The sequence below is a fragment of the Typopeltis vanoorti genome, chromosome 24 (assembly GCF_054136105.1).
Source record: "Typopeltis vanoorti isolate ZY-2024b chromosome 24, IOZ_Tvanoo_1.0, whole genome shotgun sequence".
Classification (NCBI taxonomy): domain Eukaryota; kingdom Metazoa; phylum Arthropoda; class Arachnida; order Uropygi; family Thelyphonidae; genus Typopeltis; species Typopeltis vanoorti.
The window spans coordinates 573,208-593,446 of NC_143572.1; the positions used below are offsets into that span (position 1 = coordinate 573,208).

Genomic DNA, 20,239 nt, shown 5'->3' on the forward strand with positions numbered 1-20,239 from the left:
AAATAAATCGTATCACTTTATTATTAAAATACACTATTTTTCTAAATCTATCTCGGATACTTACAGAAAAAAGCTTTCTACAACTATCAGGGATACAGAATTTTTCTGTTTGTATGCACCGTGGCTCTTCCCATAATATTTTTGGATTATGGGTTAATGAACCAGATAATTTGAAGTCAACGGCCTCCATATACAAGTAGCCGAGTCTTGATTCTTCATATGCGAGGGCTGTTTGCTAACACATTAAATCATTAAAGAAGAAATATAGTTTCTTGCCAAATATAATTTACTTTGTAACAATTGAAAAGCCTTCGTACAAAAACACTTTAACGGTCAAATAAATGATAAATAATAAATGACTATGTTTTTCGTTTTTCTAATAAAATTGTTTTATAACAGTGTGATTCAGAAGTGGCATCTAAAATTGTATAACGTAACAAATTATGTCATTCTTATTTTTTAATTCAAAATCACTTGATTTATTAATAGAAATGCAACCTGATTCTGAGAGACCTTGACTACAGTTGTATTTGTTATGAAATGTTAAATACAAGTTAAGTTACAAAGTCCTTATCTTACTGACATTGACTATTCAGTGTAAGAAAATCCGTCCAGCGAGAGCAAAGTCCTTGCTGTGGACTACGAAAGAGCAGAAGGATAAAATTATTTGATAGATGCTTACGCATTTTCCAAAATGTTTCTAAAAGATAACTTCAACAGTTTAGGAGAGTACTATTTAATTAAAGCGGTCTGTTCTGCAAAATGTTTATTTAAACAATTTGCAGAACAGACCGCAAAATGTTTATTTAAAACCAAATAATTCATTAACACTTTTGCCTATTTGGGTAAAATTCAGAATAAATATCGATATTACGTTTACAAGAAATACAAGATTTTTAATATACTAAAGTAATTTATTCCATTCTTCATATAGTTCTATTTCATCATAATGAGACAAATTTTCCTATGTAACTTTTTCGTATGTAACTTCGGATGAAATTTTGAAAGTTCATCGTCAAAATTTTTACTAAAGAAATCCAGAATATTTAGGATAGAAATTTCTTGCAAATTCTCATCTCATCTCATTTACCTTTTCCCCTCTTTTAATTTGTGGTATCGAGGGTTTATTAATCAACGGACCTAAAGCGTTCACAGGATGCGGTGGTCAGCCTACGCCAAGGTGTATCCTATGTCCGCAGTCGTGCTCTTAATGAAAAACTCCAGATAAATTGGAGAGAAAAACTGTACTATCGACGCCCAAGACCGGCTTATTTGGTTATGGCTGAGGAAGATCCTTGAGCTCCTCACGGTCACTGACGGGAATCGAACCTAGGACACTTCTTCCCCAGGCAAATTGCGAAGGTTTCCACAGGTTGCGAAGCGCACAGCCAGTAGGCTGACCGCGTGGACTTTGCAAATTCTCATTCTGATTATAATTATATTTATCATATGCCAAACTTTGTTTGGTTGAAGAGTGGAGGTTATAATTTTTATTTATTAATATACTTTTTTTCCAATTCTCAACTTCGTTTCAAAAAAAATCCTTACACTTTTATGCAGTTTTCAAGTATTTGCAATATTATCGGTATCACGCAACATATTAAATCGAATTTTAAAAAAGAAATTGGCAAAGAGTACAAAAAACAATTTTAAATAAACTGAAATTAAAATTTTTCCACACTTCCATTCTTCTATCAAAAAAAAAGTGTGATAAATGGAAAATATTAAATTCAGCTTTCTAGTAGTAGAGAGAGTGAAAGAGAGCGAGAGAGAGAGAAGGCTAGTTGTTTTCACTCTAAAATCACATCCACCCACCACACAGGATGACCGAATTGATCTTTTAGTAATTTACGATTTTTGTTTTTACTTGGTTGTGTGTGTGTGTGTGTGTGTGTGTGTGTGTGTGTGTGTGTGTGTGTGTGTGTGTGTGTGTGTGTGTGTGTGTGTGTGTGTGTGTGTGTGTGTGTGTGTGTGTGTGTTCAAAATTATTTCATTTGAAAATCATTATTTCGATGATCTTGATAATCCAATTACAAACCCTTCTTTTTTATTTTTAGTTCTGATTGACCACACTGCACCATAAATATTTTTATAAAGCGTCCGTTCTGATGGCGGCTGCCTCGAGGTATAAGTAAACAAACTTACCTCAACATCCCATTGAAGAAAATTCGCCACCTTCTCATCTGACAGAGACACTCAAACTTCAGACCTTTTGCGAAGAACGAAGATGAATCGCCATTTTGAGACGTTCTGGCATTATCTGCTAATTCATACACCTTCCCATTTCTCAGAGTTATTCGAAGCCATGCTTCCACTTCCCCGTTGCATCTCCTTGATATTTGAGCCACCAAACATTCTTTCTTAGAGTTCATCCCGTAGAAATATACTTCGTCGAGACCCTAGAAATAAAAGGCGAACAGAGTGAAACGAACTCTTAGGAACAGTCTTTCAGTATAACTTGCGTGTTTAGGACAGAATGTTATTAATTTAAAACCTTCGGATAAACTACAAACTCAATATTCCAGCCCCATACTCTCGCAGAAAATTTGGGTTTTTCATACCACAAGGCAGACAAACCAACCTTGGAGACAGTTAAGAGATGTGAAATATTTAGCCTCGTACCCTTAGTTTATAACGTTTCTGCAAGTATCAGAAACTAATACTAATAAGCAATACTCTTATATCCGTATAACATAACCAGCTGTTACGTCATATTTTGCAAAAAATATCGAAGTGCAATTTTTTAACATTAGTTAACAGCTTGAAGGAAAGGCAGTAGTGACGTTTCACGGTAATTCTGCTATAACCTTGGTAAGGCCGATAAAAGGATTGTTCGTTTCATTCGCAACATACGAGGTCTGTTCAAATAGTTTCTCAACATGATTTATTTAATGTACACATAAAAGCTTATTAGATATATTAAAGTATATCCTCTTCAAAATATTCTCTTCCTACCTGAATTCAGTGTTCCCAGTATTTTCTCCCCTTTTGGGAAAAGCGCTTGAAACATTGTATTTTGGAAGGATCTCTGGAGCTCTTCCACAGAAATTGCTTTGAATTGCTCTGTCTGTTCCATTCTGTTTAATTTAATTTAACAGTTTGAAACTTTCGTTTTTTTTAAGTAACGATTTTAGCTTAGGGAATAAAAGGAAGCCACAGGGAACATATCTGATGAACAGGGTAGTTGAGGCGTGGTTGTGATGTGTCCTTTTGAAGTAAAATCTCGCTAATTTCCAAATCTTCCTTCAGAATTTGACGGCAGGAATCAACTGGAATTCTCGTTTCACAGGCTTGCTACCAAAAAGTATTTCGCGGATTGTTGCTGACTTTTTCGCGAACATGAGTCTCCAAATTGCAGGCGTGGGATGTCGATGGTCGTCCGGATCGAGGTCGTCTTCTAGTTTTACCATCTTCAATCGTTTGAAACCCTCGAATGGCTTTGAGTCGAATAAGGGATTATCCCTGAAAGCTGTTTTGAGCATTTTAACTTTGCATGCCATTTGTTTGTTTTGCCAGGTTTAACGCAAAAATTGATGCACACACGTTGTTTTTCGGGCATTCAAAATATATAAATACATAAAATATTGCAATTCATTCATCAAAGCTCCAGCAACGTTTTGAACAAGCCTCATACAATAAACATCACGAGTTATACGTCTACAAAATTTCTTAACTGGTCTCTCACTACTGTCTGGATATAATCATTAATAAATTTCCTGAATTAAAGATTAAGTTGTTTATAAATACCGATTAAAATCAATGTGCGATTGTTATAGCAAATTAGCAGATAAGTAGAGTTTTATGACCCACTAAAATCATATACTGTAATATACGGTGGTACTCATGTAGATTAATTAGGAGTGGTAATGATTCTACATATATATATATCAAATAATCATTGTTTTAGAAAATGAAAAATACTAATATATCATCATCAGCAAAAGCATTTATACTCCCACGACTATCAGGTGTCCTTGGAACTCATGCTTATCATTTATGCTAACCATGAGTTCAATGCAGGTTATACTGATACTAAGAAGAATGCACCTAGGTCTGTGTACCCTGAAAGTCCGTGATATTCGAAAATGAATCCCGCTGCAAACTTTATTGATCACATTAGTGAGGAGGGTGTGGAGAGAATGATGTGCTCAATAAAGTGTTCGAATGTAGAAGACAGAACTGAATCTTTTCTGAAGAGATGGAAAAGTCTGCAGCTGCTGTTCTGCACACGAACTGGTATCTTTATTCGTTTGTAGCACCTGGGATAATAGACATCGTCGGTTATGCAAAAGATCTGAATAATGCAAAGTATTGTACATTGGGGCAGATTTACAGACGTTACTCGTGTCACTTTCAGTACAAGTTATTTCAGTAATGCTGTACTTATGCCACCTTCAAAACGAGCACTATTGCGACATGATTTTAGGACAGCAATTAGAAAAAACTGCAGTCCTATTCGGGTACCGATCGCAATTCACTAGAATTTTTCTTGGAGGTATACTGGAACGTCGGATGCAGGGCATATCATGTATATTCGTCAAACATAGATTCATTGATTAGTGGTAATGTTAAAGGAAGAAAGATCCAAAGAAAGAATTTATGTTAACTAACATATAAACAGATATGTGTTAGAACAGATAATAGAGCATGTTAAAAGGGTAAAAAGTGTAACCAGTGTGAAGTAGAGCTCATCGTTTTATGGAGTACATAAAATTTACATTGTCCAGTCAAAGTATTATGAACACTATCCTAATAGTTCGTAGCCTCCATTTCTGCTGCTAGAATTGTCACCATGTTTGAACGTTTCAAGCGGTTTGTTCTCGAAAGGAAAGTTTCCCTTCGATCTACTGAGGTTTGGGATGAACGACACAAACCCCGAAGCTTGTTCCACGTAATCTCAGAACTGTTCTAGGGTTTCAAAGCCGGCTATGATGGTATTCTGTGGAAATCGCTGTTGTGTTCAGCGAACCATCCTAAACGATATCATACTGTGACCGCCTGTATCTTCTGGACTATGACATTGCAATCATTCCTCTCTTTTTTTTTCGGTATTCAGTATTCCAAATACGTCTGTCAGATGCAAAATTGTCGACGAAGTTGTAGATCATACATACATCCATTTCATACGGGTTGGATTGTGCAAATAGAAAGATAAAAACAAACAATAAAGTTTGTTTTAGTTTACGTTTGTTTTGTAGTTAGTTTTTGGAAGAGATAGAAGTCAAGGGAAGCCAAATCTGAGGAATAGGGTGGATGGTCCAACAGTTCATAGTGCAGATCTCTTAATTTTCCCATTGCCAAAACACCTTTGTGGACAGGTGCATTGTCCTGATGAAAGATGATTTTTTTCTTCTCAAACTTTCTGACGAATTTTTTCATTTAGTCTAGTTAAAAGATCGGAATAATATTCCCCGATTATTTTTTTGCCTTTTTCAAGATATCCCAAAACACCGATGCCATGACCTTTCCTGTTGATAGAACCGACTTTGTCTTCTTTTGCGCTGAACAACAGGCCACTCTTTTTACTGCTGTTTGGATTCTGGTGTGTAATGGTGAATCCAAGTCTCATCCATAGTAATAAATCGACACACAAAATCATTTTTATTCTTGTTAAAATGCTCCAAGCACTGTTCAGATATTTTCCTGCGAGTGCGTTTTTGATCTGCTGTGAGCAAGCACGGCACCCATCTTGAGCAAAGCTTTTTTATTTGCAATTCTTCATGCAACATATATCCTACACATTCTTTTGAAATGCCTATAGGCTCAGGAATTTCACTAAACTTTGACTCGCCGGTTATCCAATACCATATCGTGCACTTTATCAATGATTTCTGGTGTTGTTACATTAAATATCATCACCTTAAATATACATTTAAGGCTGGTACGGCCATGTTTAAAGCCGGCACCCCATTTCTTAATTGTCGAAAATGAAGGAGAAGAGTGCCTATAAACTTTTATGAACTTTGAATGATTTCTTTTGGCGTTAAATCTTCTTTTACAAACAAATTTTATAACCGCCCGATACACAGTTTTATACATTTCAAGGGATCCTGACAACACTTTTGCTTCATACATCCGTATAAAACAAACTACTTGATGAATGACTTGCAATTTCACATGGTTGCTTAGGACAGACGTACCAACTTAGAAAAGAAAATATTGCCGGTAGTGTTGCCGTGTATAGTCGAGGCCAAGTACTTTTAAGACCACCCAGGTATATATACTAAAACTAGATACTAAAAATCATAAATTTCTATGAGATTGTCTCTAATCCATTGGACTGCGTCCGGATTAGCCTCTCCGCAGTGGGCAGTCCTGGATAATATGATTGACGAAATTTTGATGAGCACAACAGTCACATGTTGGGGATTGACGCAAGCCCCATTTGTACATCATGGTAGCACGTCTGGCTTGGCCTGTCATCAGGCGGTTGAGTGTGCTCTATTTTCGTCTGGGCAAATCAAAGCCAGGGACCTCTGTTGTGGGATGTAATAAGGTGTCAATTTTTTTATTTTTGAATTAAGCCAGCGATTCTTCCGTTCATTTTCCGGAGAACAGGTATCTGGTTGAGTTTTCCAGATCGGGTTGCGGAACTTTAAGCGAATTAGCGGTAGATTTTGGAGGTCCTCATGGATGGTAAGTTATTTTTTACCATACGTTTTTTCCACTCTGTTAGCATCTTTTCTCCTTATTGAAAGTTTATTTTTCACTTTGTCAGACTATAATAAATCTGGGCCTGGCTCCCACTGAAGAGACCTCAATAAAGGTCGAAACTAGTCTGGGTAGTGGCCCTTCCCTTAATGCATAACATTATACATATCCGCAAGGAGATGTGTTTTGCATTATGGGAGATACCGAGATAGGAGTGTTGGTAGCTTGCTCCACCTTTTAGGGTAAAGTGGTACAACACCGGGCAACTCCTTGCTCCACAACAAGGAGTTGCCCGGTGTTGTACCACTTTACCACAGTCCTGAAGATACTTTCAGGCGCAAACTTTGTTTGCACACACTTTGATAGAAAGGATCAAACTAAATTTATTATACTTTTCTCCTTATGTTTGGTGATATGATATTAGAGGAGTGTTGGTAGCCACTGGTGTAGACGTTATATAACCCGAGATAATTTTCATTTGTATCATTAAGTTGTACATCGACCTTGCTAACATGGTGACTCGCACTGGAGCACAGTATTCTGCACAAGAGAACACTAGGGCGTGGCCAGCAAATTTTAAATCTATTCCTTGGGAATAAAATCCTTTCTTAAAACAGCCGCAGATCTTTAGATCTAATGCTAACGAGTTTCTTCTTTGTCGTCATCGTTCTGACCACACTGCTAACGAGCTGCAAATTGAAGAAAGATTCTGAAAATTGTCAGCTTGCCAATTCTAAAAAAAATATTATTGTAAGATACACAAAACTCGGTACAATGTGCCAAAATGGTGACATTTTCATGTTCATTCTTCAAATTATTTCGATACATTTAAACACAACCGTTGCCTATATTGTAGCGTTTAACGCGTTCTATAATCATTAACTTACCAGAGCGTTCTCGTTGTTAGCTAACAGTGGTTCCGTTCTCTTTGGAAGACAACGGAGCTAATTATTACCTTCGAAGGAAATAAATTAGCCACATCCGCAATGAACATCGTTCACTCTGTTCACTGACAAAAATATACATAGAAATACGAGTCTACTGTTATATTGTTATATTTTGACACTCACCCGTTCCACATGAATTTCATCTTGTGGGAGTTCGAATATTTTTTCTTCCACTTTCGTGACAATTGCGAAATCTCTTGGATTTTTGCTGTTAAGATCATACAGATCGAATCTGCGCTTCTTAATTCTTCGCAAAGCCTCGATATAAATAAACGTCATCCACTGCTTTAGTTTCACTGAAAATGAGAAATTATAAACTAATTTACAAATTCTTATGAAAAATATTAACCCCGTAATATGGTCGATATTGCGGGAGTAATATGTTATATCATGTAATCAAGTCATATCAAGTCATCAACGGTTAAGTGTCGGTTAGACACTTAACCGTTGATGACTGCTGCGGTCGTCAGTATGACACTCAACATTTGCATGTTGTTTGGAAAGATCACTCGAATTCGGTTAGAATATGAAGAGGATATTTCCTAAGCAGTGCCAACTAAAAGCTCACTTAAGTGGTTTTACAAAGTGACTGGGCTTTTCTGCGGGAAACAGTGCTTTTTTTTTTTCAAGTAATATGGCGTAATTATAAACGTTGGTTAAACTAATCCTACCAAATTTTGCATGCATTTCATTTCATATCATATTTGCTGTGCCACATAGTTTGCTTTAATTAAAATTCGAGGGGGAAATTAGGGTATTTAATTTCCTTTTTTTTTTTTTTGCTTTAGGAAAGAAGCAAACTGATTAAAAAATAGGGATAATAGTTAGATAAAGCGAATAGGGATAATAGTTAGATAAAGCGAACAGTGATAATCGCTTATGATAGCAATATTGTCCATAGGACGGAAATACTATCGTGATTGCCACCATTCCCCTGTCCCACCGTAACAAAAATGTAGAAACCAAAAGCCACACATGTAAAGATCTGTTCTGCTTCTTATTGCAGAAATATATTCACAAAGTGGATTAAGCTACTAACAGGAAAGTATCTTTTTCGGATGATTACCCCAGAAAGATAAATGATGAAACTAAAATAAAACTCAGTAAACATCATGCGTTTCGGAACAATCTTCCTATATGGGGGTGTGCTAAATTCAGTTCAAACCTTTCTCTTCAAACCGAACCCCCTTCTGCTGTCTCTCTACGTGGGTTTAGAGGAAATTGGAGAAGTTATTATTATTATTATTATTATTATTATTATTATTATTATTATTATTTATATATAATAATATATATTTTTATTATTATATATCATCCATCTGCCTACACAGAGAGCGCTGTGTAGGCAGACGGATGCATGTTAGCTGTATCGCTGTTGCTGGTTTTATAGGTTTAAAGTGTTAATTAACTCATGTTTCTAACTTGAAAGTGCTACTATTTAATTCTTTTTTAATTTTAATTTAATTAGTCACACTGAAGACTAATTCAAATTATCAAAACCGGATAAGTAAGATTCAAATTTTCAGTGTTGTAAGTTCATAGAGTGTACTGCAGTCACTAGCCAACGAAGAACAAAGGACGTCGCCATTTTAAAAGTCGCACTATAGTCGCTAACGGGAAGAAAGGCTAACGGTCACGGAGACAGTGAAGTTAAGCAAAATGAGCTGTAACAAATGCAATAAGCCATTAAGCGATGAAGGGGACGGGCCGCATTGTTCCGGATGTAACAAAAAACAACACTTCCACTGTTCAGGGATCTCAGAAAGCACGTGGAAAGCAAAAGGAGCTGTGAAACGGACCGAGTGGCGATGTCAACAGTGCCGTGAGAAAACGAAGAACAAAGACCAGACACCCAAGAAAAGTAACGACGCACATCAAGGTAAGCCGCTTCCGTATCCTAAAATTATAGATAACTTTGATTCATTTAAACACATGGTGAAAGACTTATTAAATGCACACATGGATAAAATCAACAAAAAATTCGATGAGTATGAACATTACATACAGTTTAATAACGAGACCTCTGAAGAAATGTTAGGAACCGTGCGAGAAATAAAGACGAAATTAACGGTAGCGATAGAAACGCAAGAAACACTCCAGCGCGAAAATCAAGAATTGCGGAAATAAGTAAACACACTCACGTGTCAAATGGAACACATGCTGCAAAAAGAAAGAAAAAAAGAACTTCAAATTGAGGGAATAACGAAAGAAAATACAGAAGACTTAAGCAACATAATGCAACTGATCGGCAACAAAATTGGAATTCAAATCGCAATCACAGATATCACCTATATCAACCGAGGCCCGCAAAAAAATAAAGAGAGACAGCCACCAATCATCGCTCGTTTTACCAACAGAAATCTGAGAGACTCCATTCTTACAGCAAGCAAGAAAACAAGGCCGACAACAACGATCCTAACTGATAAGAAACTCCCAACACCAATCAATACAACGGAACAATGGACTCTATACTTCAAAATCTTTCTATAAAAAGCAAGGAAGACAAAAACAGAAAAAAACTACAAGTTCCTGTGGACAAAGAATTCGATTAGAACTCATTTAAAAACTATATAATGGAGATCTCAAACATAGGCAAACATATCCAGTCAGACAACATAAACTTCAAGGTCTTTGACTCTTTGAAGAAATGGTCAGACAACATTTCCACCAACACCAACTTCACTATCATACACACAAACATAAGAAGTATAAAAAAAACACTGGCTTACATTGATAACACAGCTCAATTATACCATGATAAACATAGATGCGCTAATACTGACCGAAGTTGCAATAAATGACACAGAAATTTACGCATACAACATAAATAATTATCAAACCTACAACTTATGTAACCCAAACAAAAGAGGAGGTGGAATTGTGGCATTTATCAAAGAAAAATACAATGTGACAGAAAAACAAACTCACTTCGAATATGCGGAAACACTAATTTTGGAAATCACAAATAGCCACAATAGTATCAAATACACAATAAACACAATATACAGACCCCCAGATAATAATCCACTCAGTTTTCTTCACGAGTTAGAAACATGGCTAAGCGGCATCGACCCGCGTACAACGCACAGGCTCATCCTAATAGGAGACATTAACATAAATACTCTAGACCACTCTTCTTCAACCACTAACACATATCTTGATATACTAAGTCAGTACAACATAAACCCTACCATTAACACCCCAACAAGAGAAGAAATACTCAATAACTCATTAACACAATCATGCATTGAGCATATCAACATACGGGCTCCCATTCATACATATACATCATCAGTAATTAACGTAAAAATTGCCGATCACTATTTTGTCTCAACTTGGTGTTATTACGTTTCCTATCCACCCTCCCACCACCACAAAAGTCGACAAAACTCGATCATACTAAAGAGCATTGTCGAAAACCAAGTAAAAAATACAGACTGGAATTACGTACTTAAACGATCCTGTAACATTATACGAGAATTTTCAACCAATGTTCACAGAAATATACAAAAAAAGCAACAAAACTTACACCAATGAGGCGACAAACAGACAGCAATCCATGGATAAATGACGACATACTAAATACTATTACTGAAAGAGAAAATCTATGGAAAAACTTAAAAAGTCACCCAGTAACACACATTTACAAATCTTATACAAAAACATAAGAAATCAACTAACAACAAAAATTCGTAGGGCAAAAAGACGATACTGCTTTCAAAAATTCACGGAATATAACAACAACATTAAGCAAACCTCAAGGAATTAGTAACCCGAAAAAAGAAAACTTCAGCACAAGATTTTATTGCAAAAAGCTTCGGTCAGGACACAAACCAAGAAGAACTAGCAGACTCATTCAACCATGCTTTCACAAACAATATCACACAACTCAAAAAAGACAAACTACCAACGATCAACAAAAAACTACCGACACAAAGTCAACAACAAACGATGTATTTTCCACCCGTAACAAAACAGGAACTGAAAGAAGCACTCCTACAACTAAAACCAAAGACCACTCCAGGAATAGACAAAATAAGACTCACAGACCTTATAACACATTTTGAACAAATAAACCCAATACTTTTGAAACTCGTGAACATAATATTCGACACAGGCATTATTCCACAACTAAAAACTGCAGTAATTACGCCAATATACAAACACGGCAAAAGAAACGATACTGAGAACTACAGACCAATAGCTACACTACCAGTCATCTCAAAAATTCTAGAAAAAATAACACACACCAGACTACAGAACTATTTGTAGAAGTACAACATCATCTCACAAAACCAATGCGGCTTTCAGAAAACAAAAAGCACCATTACTTTATTAGAAGACATCGCCGACATAATAAACAAAGCTCTCGACAAAAACAAGTACGCCGTCTTCATACTGCTGGACCTAACCAAAGCATTTGACACACTTGAACATGACATACTACTCGCCAAACTATACTCAATAGCTATAAGTGGAACACTGCATACATGGTTCAAGAACTACCTCTCAAACAGAACACAAGTAACAAAAATAGGTACATGTCACAGTCGGAGTATACAAGTAAAACACGGTGTACCTCAAGGTGCCATATTATCACCCACTCTATTCAACATATACATTAATGATGTTCATAACATATCCATAAGAAGTCAAATATTTCAATACGCAGATGACATTGCACTACTAGCAATCCACACAGACAATAACACAGCTCTCTGCAAAGCACAAGAAGACCTAAACGAAATCACAACATACTTCCACCAAAACGCAATTCTCATTAACGGCACCAAAACACAGATGTTGATAATACACAACCCAAGAATCATACGACCTGCATCACTATCGATACATTGTCACACATACCGCTGCATTAACAGCAAAAATCCCTGCCAATGTTCCGAAATCAAACCCCTGTAACACACGCAAAATACCTCGGTCTCTATATAGATTCCCACCTTAAATGGACAAAACATATAGAATACCTACACACCAAACTCCTGATCATCGCAGCAAAACTCTTCCAAGTAAAAGATATTATTCCACCCAACATAACAAAACTCCTATATCACGGTATCTGCGAATCCCTACTCAGATACGGAATAACAGTCTATGCAAATACATCAAACGGCCACCTTACAAAATTAGAAACCCTACACAAGAAAATCGTGTCAACAGTGATCTGGCCACCTTCCACGCAACAACCCAATATCCGACAAGCACATGGCGATACACAGAATTCTGAGCATTACAAACCTGAAACACTACATGACATTAACAAGGAATTATTTCAACATCACCTACCGAAAGAACAGAGACACATATCGTATAACACGACCTACAACAACTCTCTACATCCCCACACCCTTCAACAACTCATACGGTTCTTTTGTGAGATCACATCAGATACCCACGCAACTCAACAACCTACCAAGAAAGTTAAAACACGCAGATAACTACAGAAGATTAAAAAACGAACTCTGGAAAATATACCAACAAAGTTAAGAAACCATTAACACTAATATACACATAAAAAATCACTAGCATCCAATGCCTACAACCCATACATAAACAGTAGCAACACATTTAACCTTCACAAATAGTGAAGGTTAAATCCCACTCTCCTCATAAAAGCTAACCCAAGCTTCGAAGTAGGTGGGATTAACTTGCCTCACTCATCTACAAGTAATCCTTATAAGCAGATGCAGAAATTTCTATGAATAATCACTCTTTCTCAAATTTTAAAAATAAAATAAAAATAAATAAATAAAAATTAATGAGAAATAATAATTGTTATTATTACTATTATTAAGTGTTATTATTACAAATAAGAAATAATAAAATGTTAAATTTTTTTTAAAAAATTTTAATTAATAATTAAAAACCATCTGTAATAATCGTCATTATGAATATTATAATATACGTTGTAAACAGTTATTGTTATTATTATTATTTTAAAAAACTTTATGTACGAGAAAGTATTTGTTATGCATAATTGTGTTCATATAATGTATGTAATTTATATGAGAAATAATAAAAATGTTTTAAAAAAAATTATTATTATTATTCACTTCAAGGTCTTTGACTCTTTGAAGAAATGGTCAGACAACATTTCCATCAATACCAACTTCACTATCTTACACACAAACATAAGATGCATAAAAAAATACTGGCTTACATGGAAAACACGGATCAATTATACCATGATAAACATAGATGCGCTGATACTGACCGAAGTTGCAATAAACGACACAGAAATTTACGCGTACAGCATAATTAATTACCAAACCTACTACATATGTAGACCAAACAAACGAGGAGATGGAATCGTCGCATTTATCAAAGTAAAATACAATGTGGCTGAGAAACAAACTCATTTTAAACATGCGGAAGCACTAATTTTGGAAATCGCAAATAGCCACAATAGTATCAAATACACAATAAACACAATATACAGACCCCCAGATAATAATCCACTGAGCTTTCTTCATGAATTAGAAGCATGGCTAAGCGGCATCGAACCCCGTACAACACAGACTCATCCTAATAGGAGACATTAACATAAATGCTCTTGTACACGCTTCTTCAACCACTAACACATATCTTGATATACTAAGTCAGTACAACATATACCCTACCATTAACTCCCCACCAAGAGAAGAAATACTCATTAACTAACACAAACATGCATTGAGCATATCAACATACGGGCTCTCATCCATAGATATACATCATCAGTAATTATCGTCTCAACTTTGTCTCAACTTCGTTTTTTACGTTACCTATCCCTCCCCCCACCTCCGACCACCACCAAAGTCAACAAAACTCGATCATGCTAAAGAGCATTGTTGATAACCATGTTAAAAATAGAGACTGGAATTCCCTACTTAAAACAAATGATCCTGTAACATTATACGAGAATTTTCAACTAATGTTCACAGAAATATACAAAAATGCAACACAGCCTACACAAACGAGGCGACAAACAGACAACAATCCTTGGATAAATGACAACATACTAAATAGTATTACTGTAAAAAAAAATATTAGTTGATTTCTTGTGTTTTTGTATAAGGTTTGTAAATGTGTGTCACCCAGTAACACACATTTACAAACCTTATACAAAAACACAAGAAATCAACTAATAACAAAAATTCGTATGGCAAAAAGAAATATAACGACAACATTAAGCAAACATGGGCTACACTCAACGAATTAGTAACTCGAAAAATGAAAGCTTCAGCACAAGATTTTATTGCAAAAAGCTTGGCTCAGGACACAAACCAAGAGGAACTAGCAGACTCATTCAACCATGCCTTCACAAACAATATCACACAACTCAAGAAAGAGAAACTACCAACGATCAACAAAAAACTACCGACACAAAGTCAACAACAAACGATGTATTTTCCACCCCTAACAAAACAGGAACTGAAAGAAGCACTCCTACAACTAAAACCAAAGACCACTTCAGGAATAGACAAAATAAAGCTAACTGACCTCAAAACACACTTCGAACAAATAAATCCAATACTTCTGAAACTCGTGAACCTGATATTCGACACAGGCATTATTCCACTACAACTAAAACTGCAATAATTATGCCAATATTCAAACACGGTAAAAGAAACGATACTCAGAACTACAGACCAATAGCTACCCTACCAGTCATCTCAAAAATTCTAGAAAAAATAACACACACCAGACTACAGAACTATTTACAGAAGTACAACATCATCTCACAAAGCCAATACGGCTTTCAGAAAGCAAAAAGCACCATCCCTTTATTAGAAGACATCGCCGACACAAGAAACAAAATATGACAAAAACAAGTACGCCGTTCTTATACTGCTGGACCTAAGCAAAGCATTTGATGCATCTTGAACATGACATACTACTCACCAAACTATACTCAATACGTATAAGAGGAACACTGCATACATGGTTCAGGAACTCCTTCTCAAATAGAACAAAAGTAACAAAAATAGGTACATATCACACTCGGGGCATACAAATAAAACACGGTGTTCCTCAAGGTGCAATGTTATCACCCACTCTATTCAATATATACATTAATGATGTTCATAACATGGCCATAAGAAGTCAAATATTTCAATACGCAGATGACACCGCACTACTAGCAATCCACATAGATATCAACACGGCTCTCTACAAAGCACAACAAGACCTAAATGAAATCACAACATACTTCCACCAAAACGCAATTCTAATCAACGGCACCAAAACACAGATGTTGATAATACACAACCCATGAATCATACGCTCCGCACCACTATCGGTACACTTTCACATATACCACTGCATTATCAACAAAAATACCTGCCAATGTTCCGAAATCAAACCTGTAACACACGCAAAATACCTCGTTCTCTATGTAGATTGCCACCTTAAATGTATAAAATATATACAATACCTAAATATCAAATTCCGGATCATTGCAGCAAAACTCTTCCAAGTAAAAGACATTATTCCATCCAACATAAAAAAAAAACTCCTATCACGGTATCTGCGAATGCCTACTCAGATACGGAATAACAGTCTATGCAAATACATCAAACGGCCACCTAACAAAATTAGAAACACTACACAGAAAAATCGTGTCAACAGTGATTTGGACATCTTACACGCAACAACCAATATCCGACCAGCACATGGCGACACACAGAATTCTGAGCATTAAAAACCTGAAACACTACATGACTTTAACATTGAATTACTTCATCATCACCTATCGAAACAACAGGGACACATGTCGTATAACACGACCTACAACAACTCTCTACATCCTTCAACAACTCATACGGTTCTTTTGTGAGATTACATGAGATACCAACGCAACTCAACAACCTACCAAGAAATTTAAAACACATTGATAACTACAGAACATTAAAATACGAACTCTGGGAAATATACCAACAAAGTTAATATAACATTAACACTAATATACACATCACAAATCACCAGCATCAAATGCCTACATCCCATGCATAAACAGTAACAACAACATAAATAGTGAAGGCTAAATCCCACTCTTTTCACAAAATCTAACCCAAGCTTCGAAGTAGGAGGGATTAATCGCCTCACTCATCTTCGCGTAATCCTAATAAACAAATGCAAAAATGTAACAAAACAGTCAGTAAAGTAAATAACAATAAAGAAGATACTGAAGATACTGATTATTATGTGATAATATCATTAATATAATATTACTATCGAACATGAAAAAATAATGTAATAAATTATTCTTATTATTAAAAAATTTTGTGAATAATGAGTTTACATTGTATGTTTGTGATAAATAGGAAATCTAATATTTTAATTGCATATGTGTAAATACTGTTGTATAACACTTTCTCACACTTTGAAAAAAAAATAGCAAACTACATGTAATATTATATAACCTGTGTAACTTTGAACTATACAATTGTAAATTATTACTGCGATTGTTATTATAAGAAATAGTAAAAAAACTAGGTTATCATCATTATTATTGAAATCTCATTATATGTAGCACTTAGTGTTGAACCTTGTAAAATAATATACTGAATGTTACTCATGATGAACATTGTATATATGTAAATATTAGAGAGATCAATAAAAAAAATTACTATTACTAATAGAGACTTCCAGGGAGTCAGAGACACAATGAGGGAGGCTCCATACTGCACACACCAGCTATCATATTTATTAGATATCCAATATCGTATTAATATAATACGACATTGGATATCTAATCATGCCGAAGTGAATGACTTTACATTTTACTGAAATATAAACAGTCCTTGTTCAATGGGGTATAAACGATGAAGTGTTGAAATGCATGCCATAAAAATAGTAGATAAGAAAGGAAAATCAAAAAAAAAATGTAATGCGCAGCAGCAATATGAATGATGACTTCAGTTAGTAAAATAAGATTTCATTTCATTTTCCATTTGTTTTGTTGCATTTTTATTTATTTAAAAACGAAAAACCTAATTATCGAAGTTGATCCAAATTGAGGATTAAATTCCTGTAAACAGGTGTTAAAAAATTTTGGCGAGAAATTATTAATGCGCGGCTATGTAAATATTCTGAGTGCATTAACTGAAATTAGTTCCAGCCTCGCACACAAAACCCTAGAGGGGGGGAGGGATGTCGGTTCTGCTGTAATAAGCAGAGCTTAAAATCTCTTCCCATTCAAAATACTTTGAATGGGAAAAAGATTACAGCTTTTCCTGATTGCGTGTCTTTTCATCACACATGCACTGTGTCTTGATTTCCCTCTTCCTCTTTCTAATTGCTTTGATCTGCTTTTCTAGCTTTACTTTCGTAATTTTCCTTATTTTTTATAATAGCTGTATGTACTATTTTTGATATATATCTGCTGGAGTTTCAACCTTCAGCTGCTGGTGGGCTACTATACTACAAGTGGCCCAACCACAATCTGAAGGCGGAAACTACTGGTGGTGTATAGTAGATATATCTTAAAAATATTATTATTAGTAGTAGATATATCTTGAAATATTATTAGAAATATTATTAGAAGATATATCTCAAAAATATTGGAGCCTGACACTATTTTTTCTTTCAGAAAACTCCTCATACAGTCATTCTGTGCTTATGTAAGTGTGTGTGTGTGTGTGTGTGGTGTGCGCCCGCGAATGTCTTTAGAATATGGGTTTTTGAGAATCTAACCCATAATCTGCTCATGTTACTAACGTACGTACTGTAAGTTCATCGCCTTTCGATTATCATAAAAATGAACAAATCAAATTCACAGCTTGGAATAGCATAGCAAGCACATATTTGGGTGTTTTAAAAGTGATTTTCTCGGCTTGTGTAGCTTATGGGCTCGGTGTTTTGAGATGCTAGTTCTAATCTTTAGTAAATGGAGTAGCACTTTAAAAAATTATAGTATATTAAAAAATTAGAATATAAGCATTTTTAAATGTCTTAAATGATAGTTTTTCCAAAAGTATATTATCATTATTGAAAGTTTGTTTTTCACTTGGTTAGACTATAATAAATTTAGTTTAATCCTTTATCCAAGTGTGAGCAAACAAAGTTTGCGCCTGAAAATATCAGGACCCCACTCCTGAAGATATTGTCAGGTGCAAACTTTGTTTGCTCACACTTGGATAAAGGATTAAACTAAATTTATTATATTATTATTATTATTATTTTGAAAATCAAACATTTTTTTTTTCAAAACCAACATACTTTCAAAATATTGAAATTCATATTCATTAAATAATCACTTATTCTACACTAAACTGTCTACTTTCTTTAATATCGGCAATTGAGGAAATTTAGTTAAATAAGTACATTTGTCAGAGGATCGTTAACTATAAAATTCGTTTACTAATGCATGTAATATTAATGGTTAGTAATTAAATCATACTTTTAAAGTTTCTAACTTTAAAAGAAGCGAATATATTTGGTGCTCCCTGCAGTCCCACAATGTAGGATATTCCATATTCTCGCGCTATAACTGCTCCTGCAAAACACTTAATATTATAAATCTAGTAAACTTACAGTATAATTAAAACGCACACATTTCTGTACACAAACAAAGCGACTAAAATGATTATTGAAGTCCTCTCCATCCTGAAAAGAAGAGAAAATAATTTTGACAACAGCTGCGCGTGTCAAGGAATGACACCTGTGATATCCTTCCCTCTGTGAGTCTGACACCCTGGAGGTGGCTGCATATTTTTGTTACTTATTTATAGCACAAATATTTGCATATGTACAGTGAATGTTTGGAGTTGCATTCCGACATATTCTTTTACAAAATTTCCAAAGAAATGCTAAATATATTTCCCATTTTCTATAATGACTGTTATTTTTCATCTAATAATTAATCTTTGCTATTCATTATTATTTCAATTAGTCACGTCATAAAATCATTATTTGGGAAGGTTAAGGATAAATAAACAATGTAGGTTGAAATGGATAAACGAATAAATTCATGATGATGATAATTGTCATCACCACACTACATTACAAAAGTTCATTACAAACGTGCTGGATGCATTTTTAATGAACATTCTTAATATATCTGTCTATTTGTCTGTATATTTTTCTCACTGCACTTTTTCAGTTCTGTTCTCTTAACGCCAGCTGACATCCTTAAAGCTTGCGCTTATCTGAGGATTGTTTTAGATAGTGATGGTTTCGTAGTTTTGTTTTATCGTCTATTTAACTGCATTTCTTACTAAATTCAAAAACTGCTACTAGATGGATTCAAAGCCAAATATGTACTCATCCATTTACTTTTTAATTGATGAGTCCATAATCTGATGTGTTTCTGTTTATATAGAGAGCATATTAAAATTAAAAATATTTAAAAGCTTCAGTGCTGGGCAATTCAGTTTAATGTTAATCAGTAAACAGTGTGCTAGTAAATTAGTCTGAGAATATAAATTTTAAGCTGAGATTTACAGGTAAGTTTTTATCTCCTGTTATTTGACGCTTTTTAGCAATAACCAGCACTAACAATAACAGCTTGCTAATTAGATTACTATTATTTCCTCCTATAAAATGTTGAGTTATTAAAAAACGTTGTAAAATTCTTAAGTTGAATATAATTTCCTCCAGTTCTATTTCGAGCTTAAGAGACCAGATAAATGTTGGTCTCT

At 34.9% G+C, this 20,239-nt stretch overlaps 1 protein-coding gene across 1 annotated transcript in view; it reads right to left on the reverse strand.

The window, feature by feature from the left end:
* The window catches only part of LOC150092880 (uncharacterized), a 59,620-nt gene that overhangs the window by 14,106 nt on the left and 25,275 nt on the right, over positions 1–20,239 (reverse strand). The window contains exons 2-3 of the mRNA XM_090414096.1: positions 7,722–7,894; positions 2,146–2,399 (exon numbers count right to left, since the gene is read on the reverse strand). Of these exons, the coding sequence (XP_090270222.1) occupies positions 2,146–2,399; positions 7,722–7,894 (427 nt within the window). The remainder of the gene's footprint in view (positions 1–2,145; positions 2,400–7,721; positions 7,895–20,239) is intronic.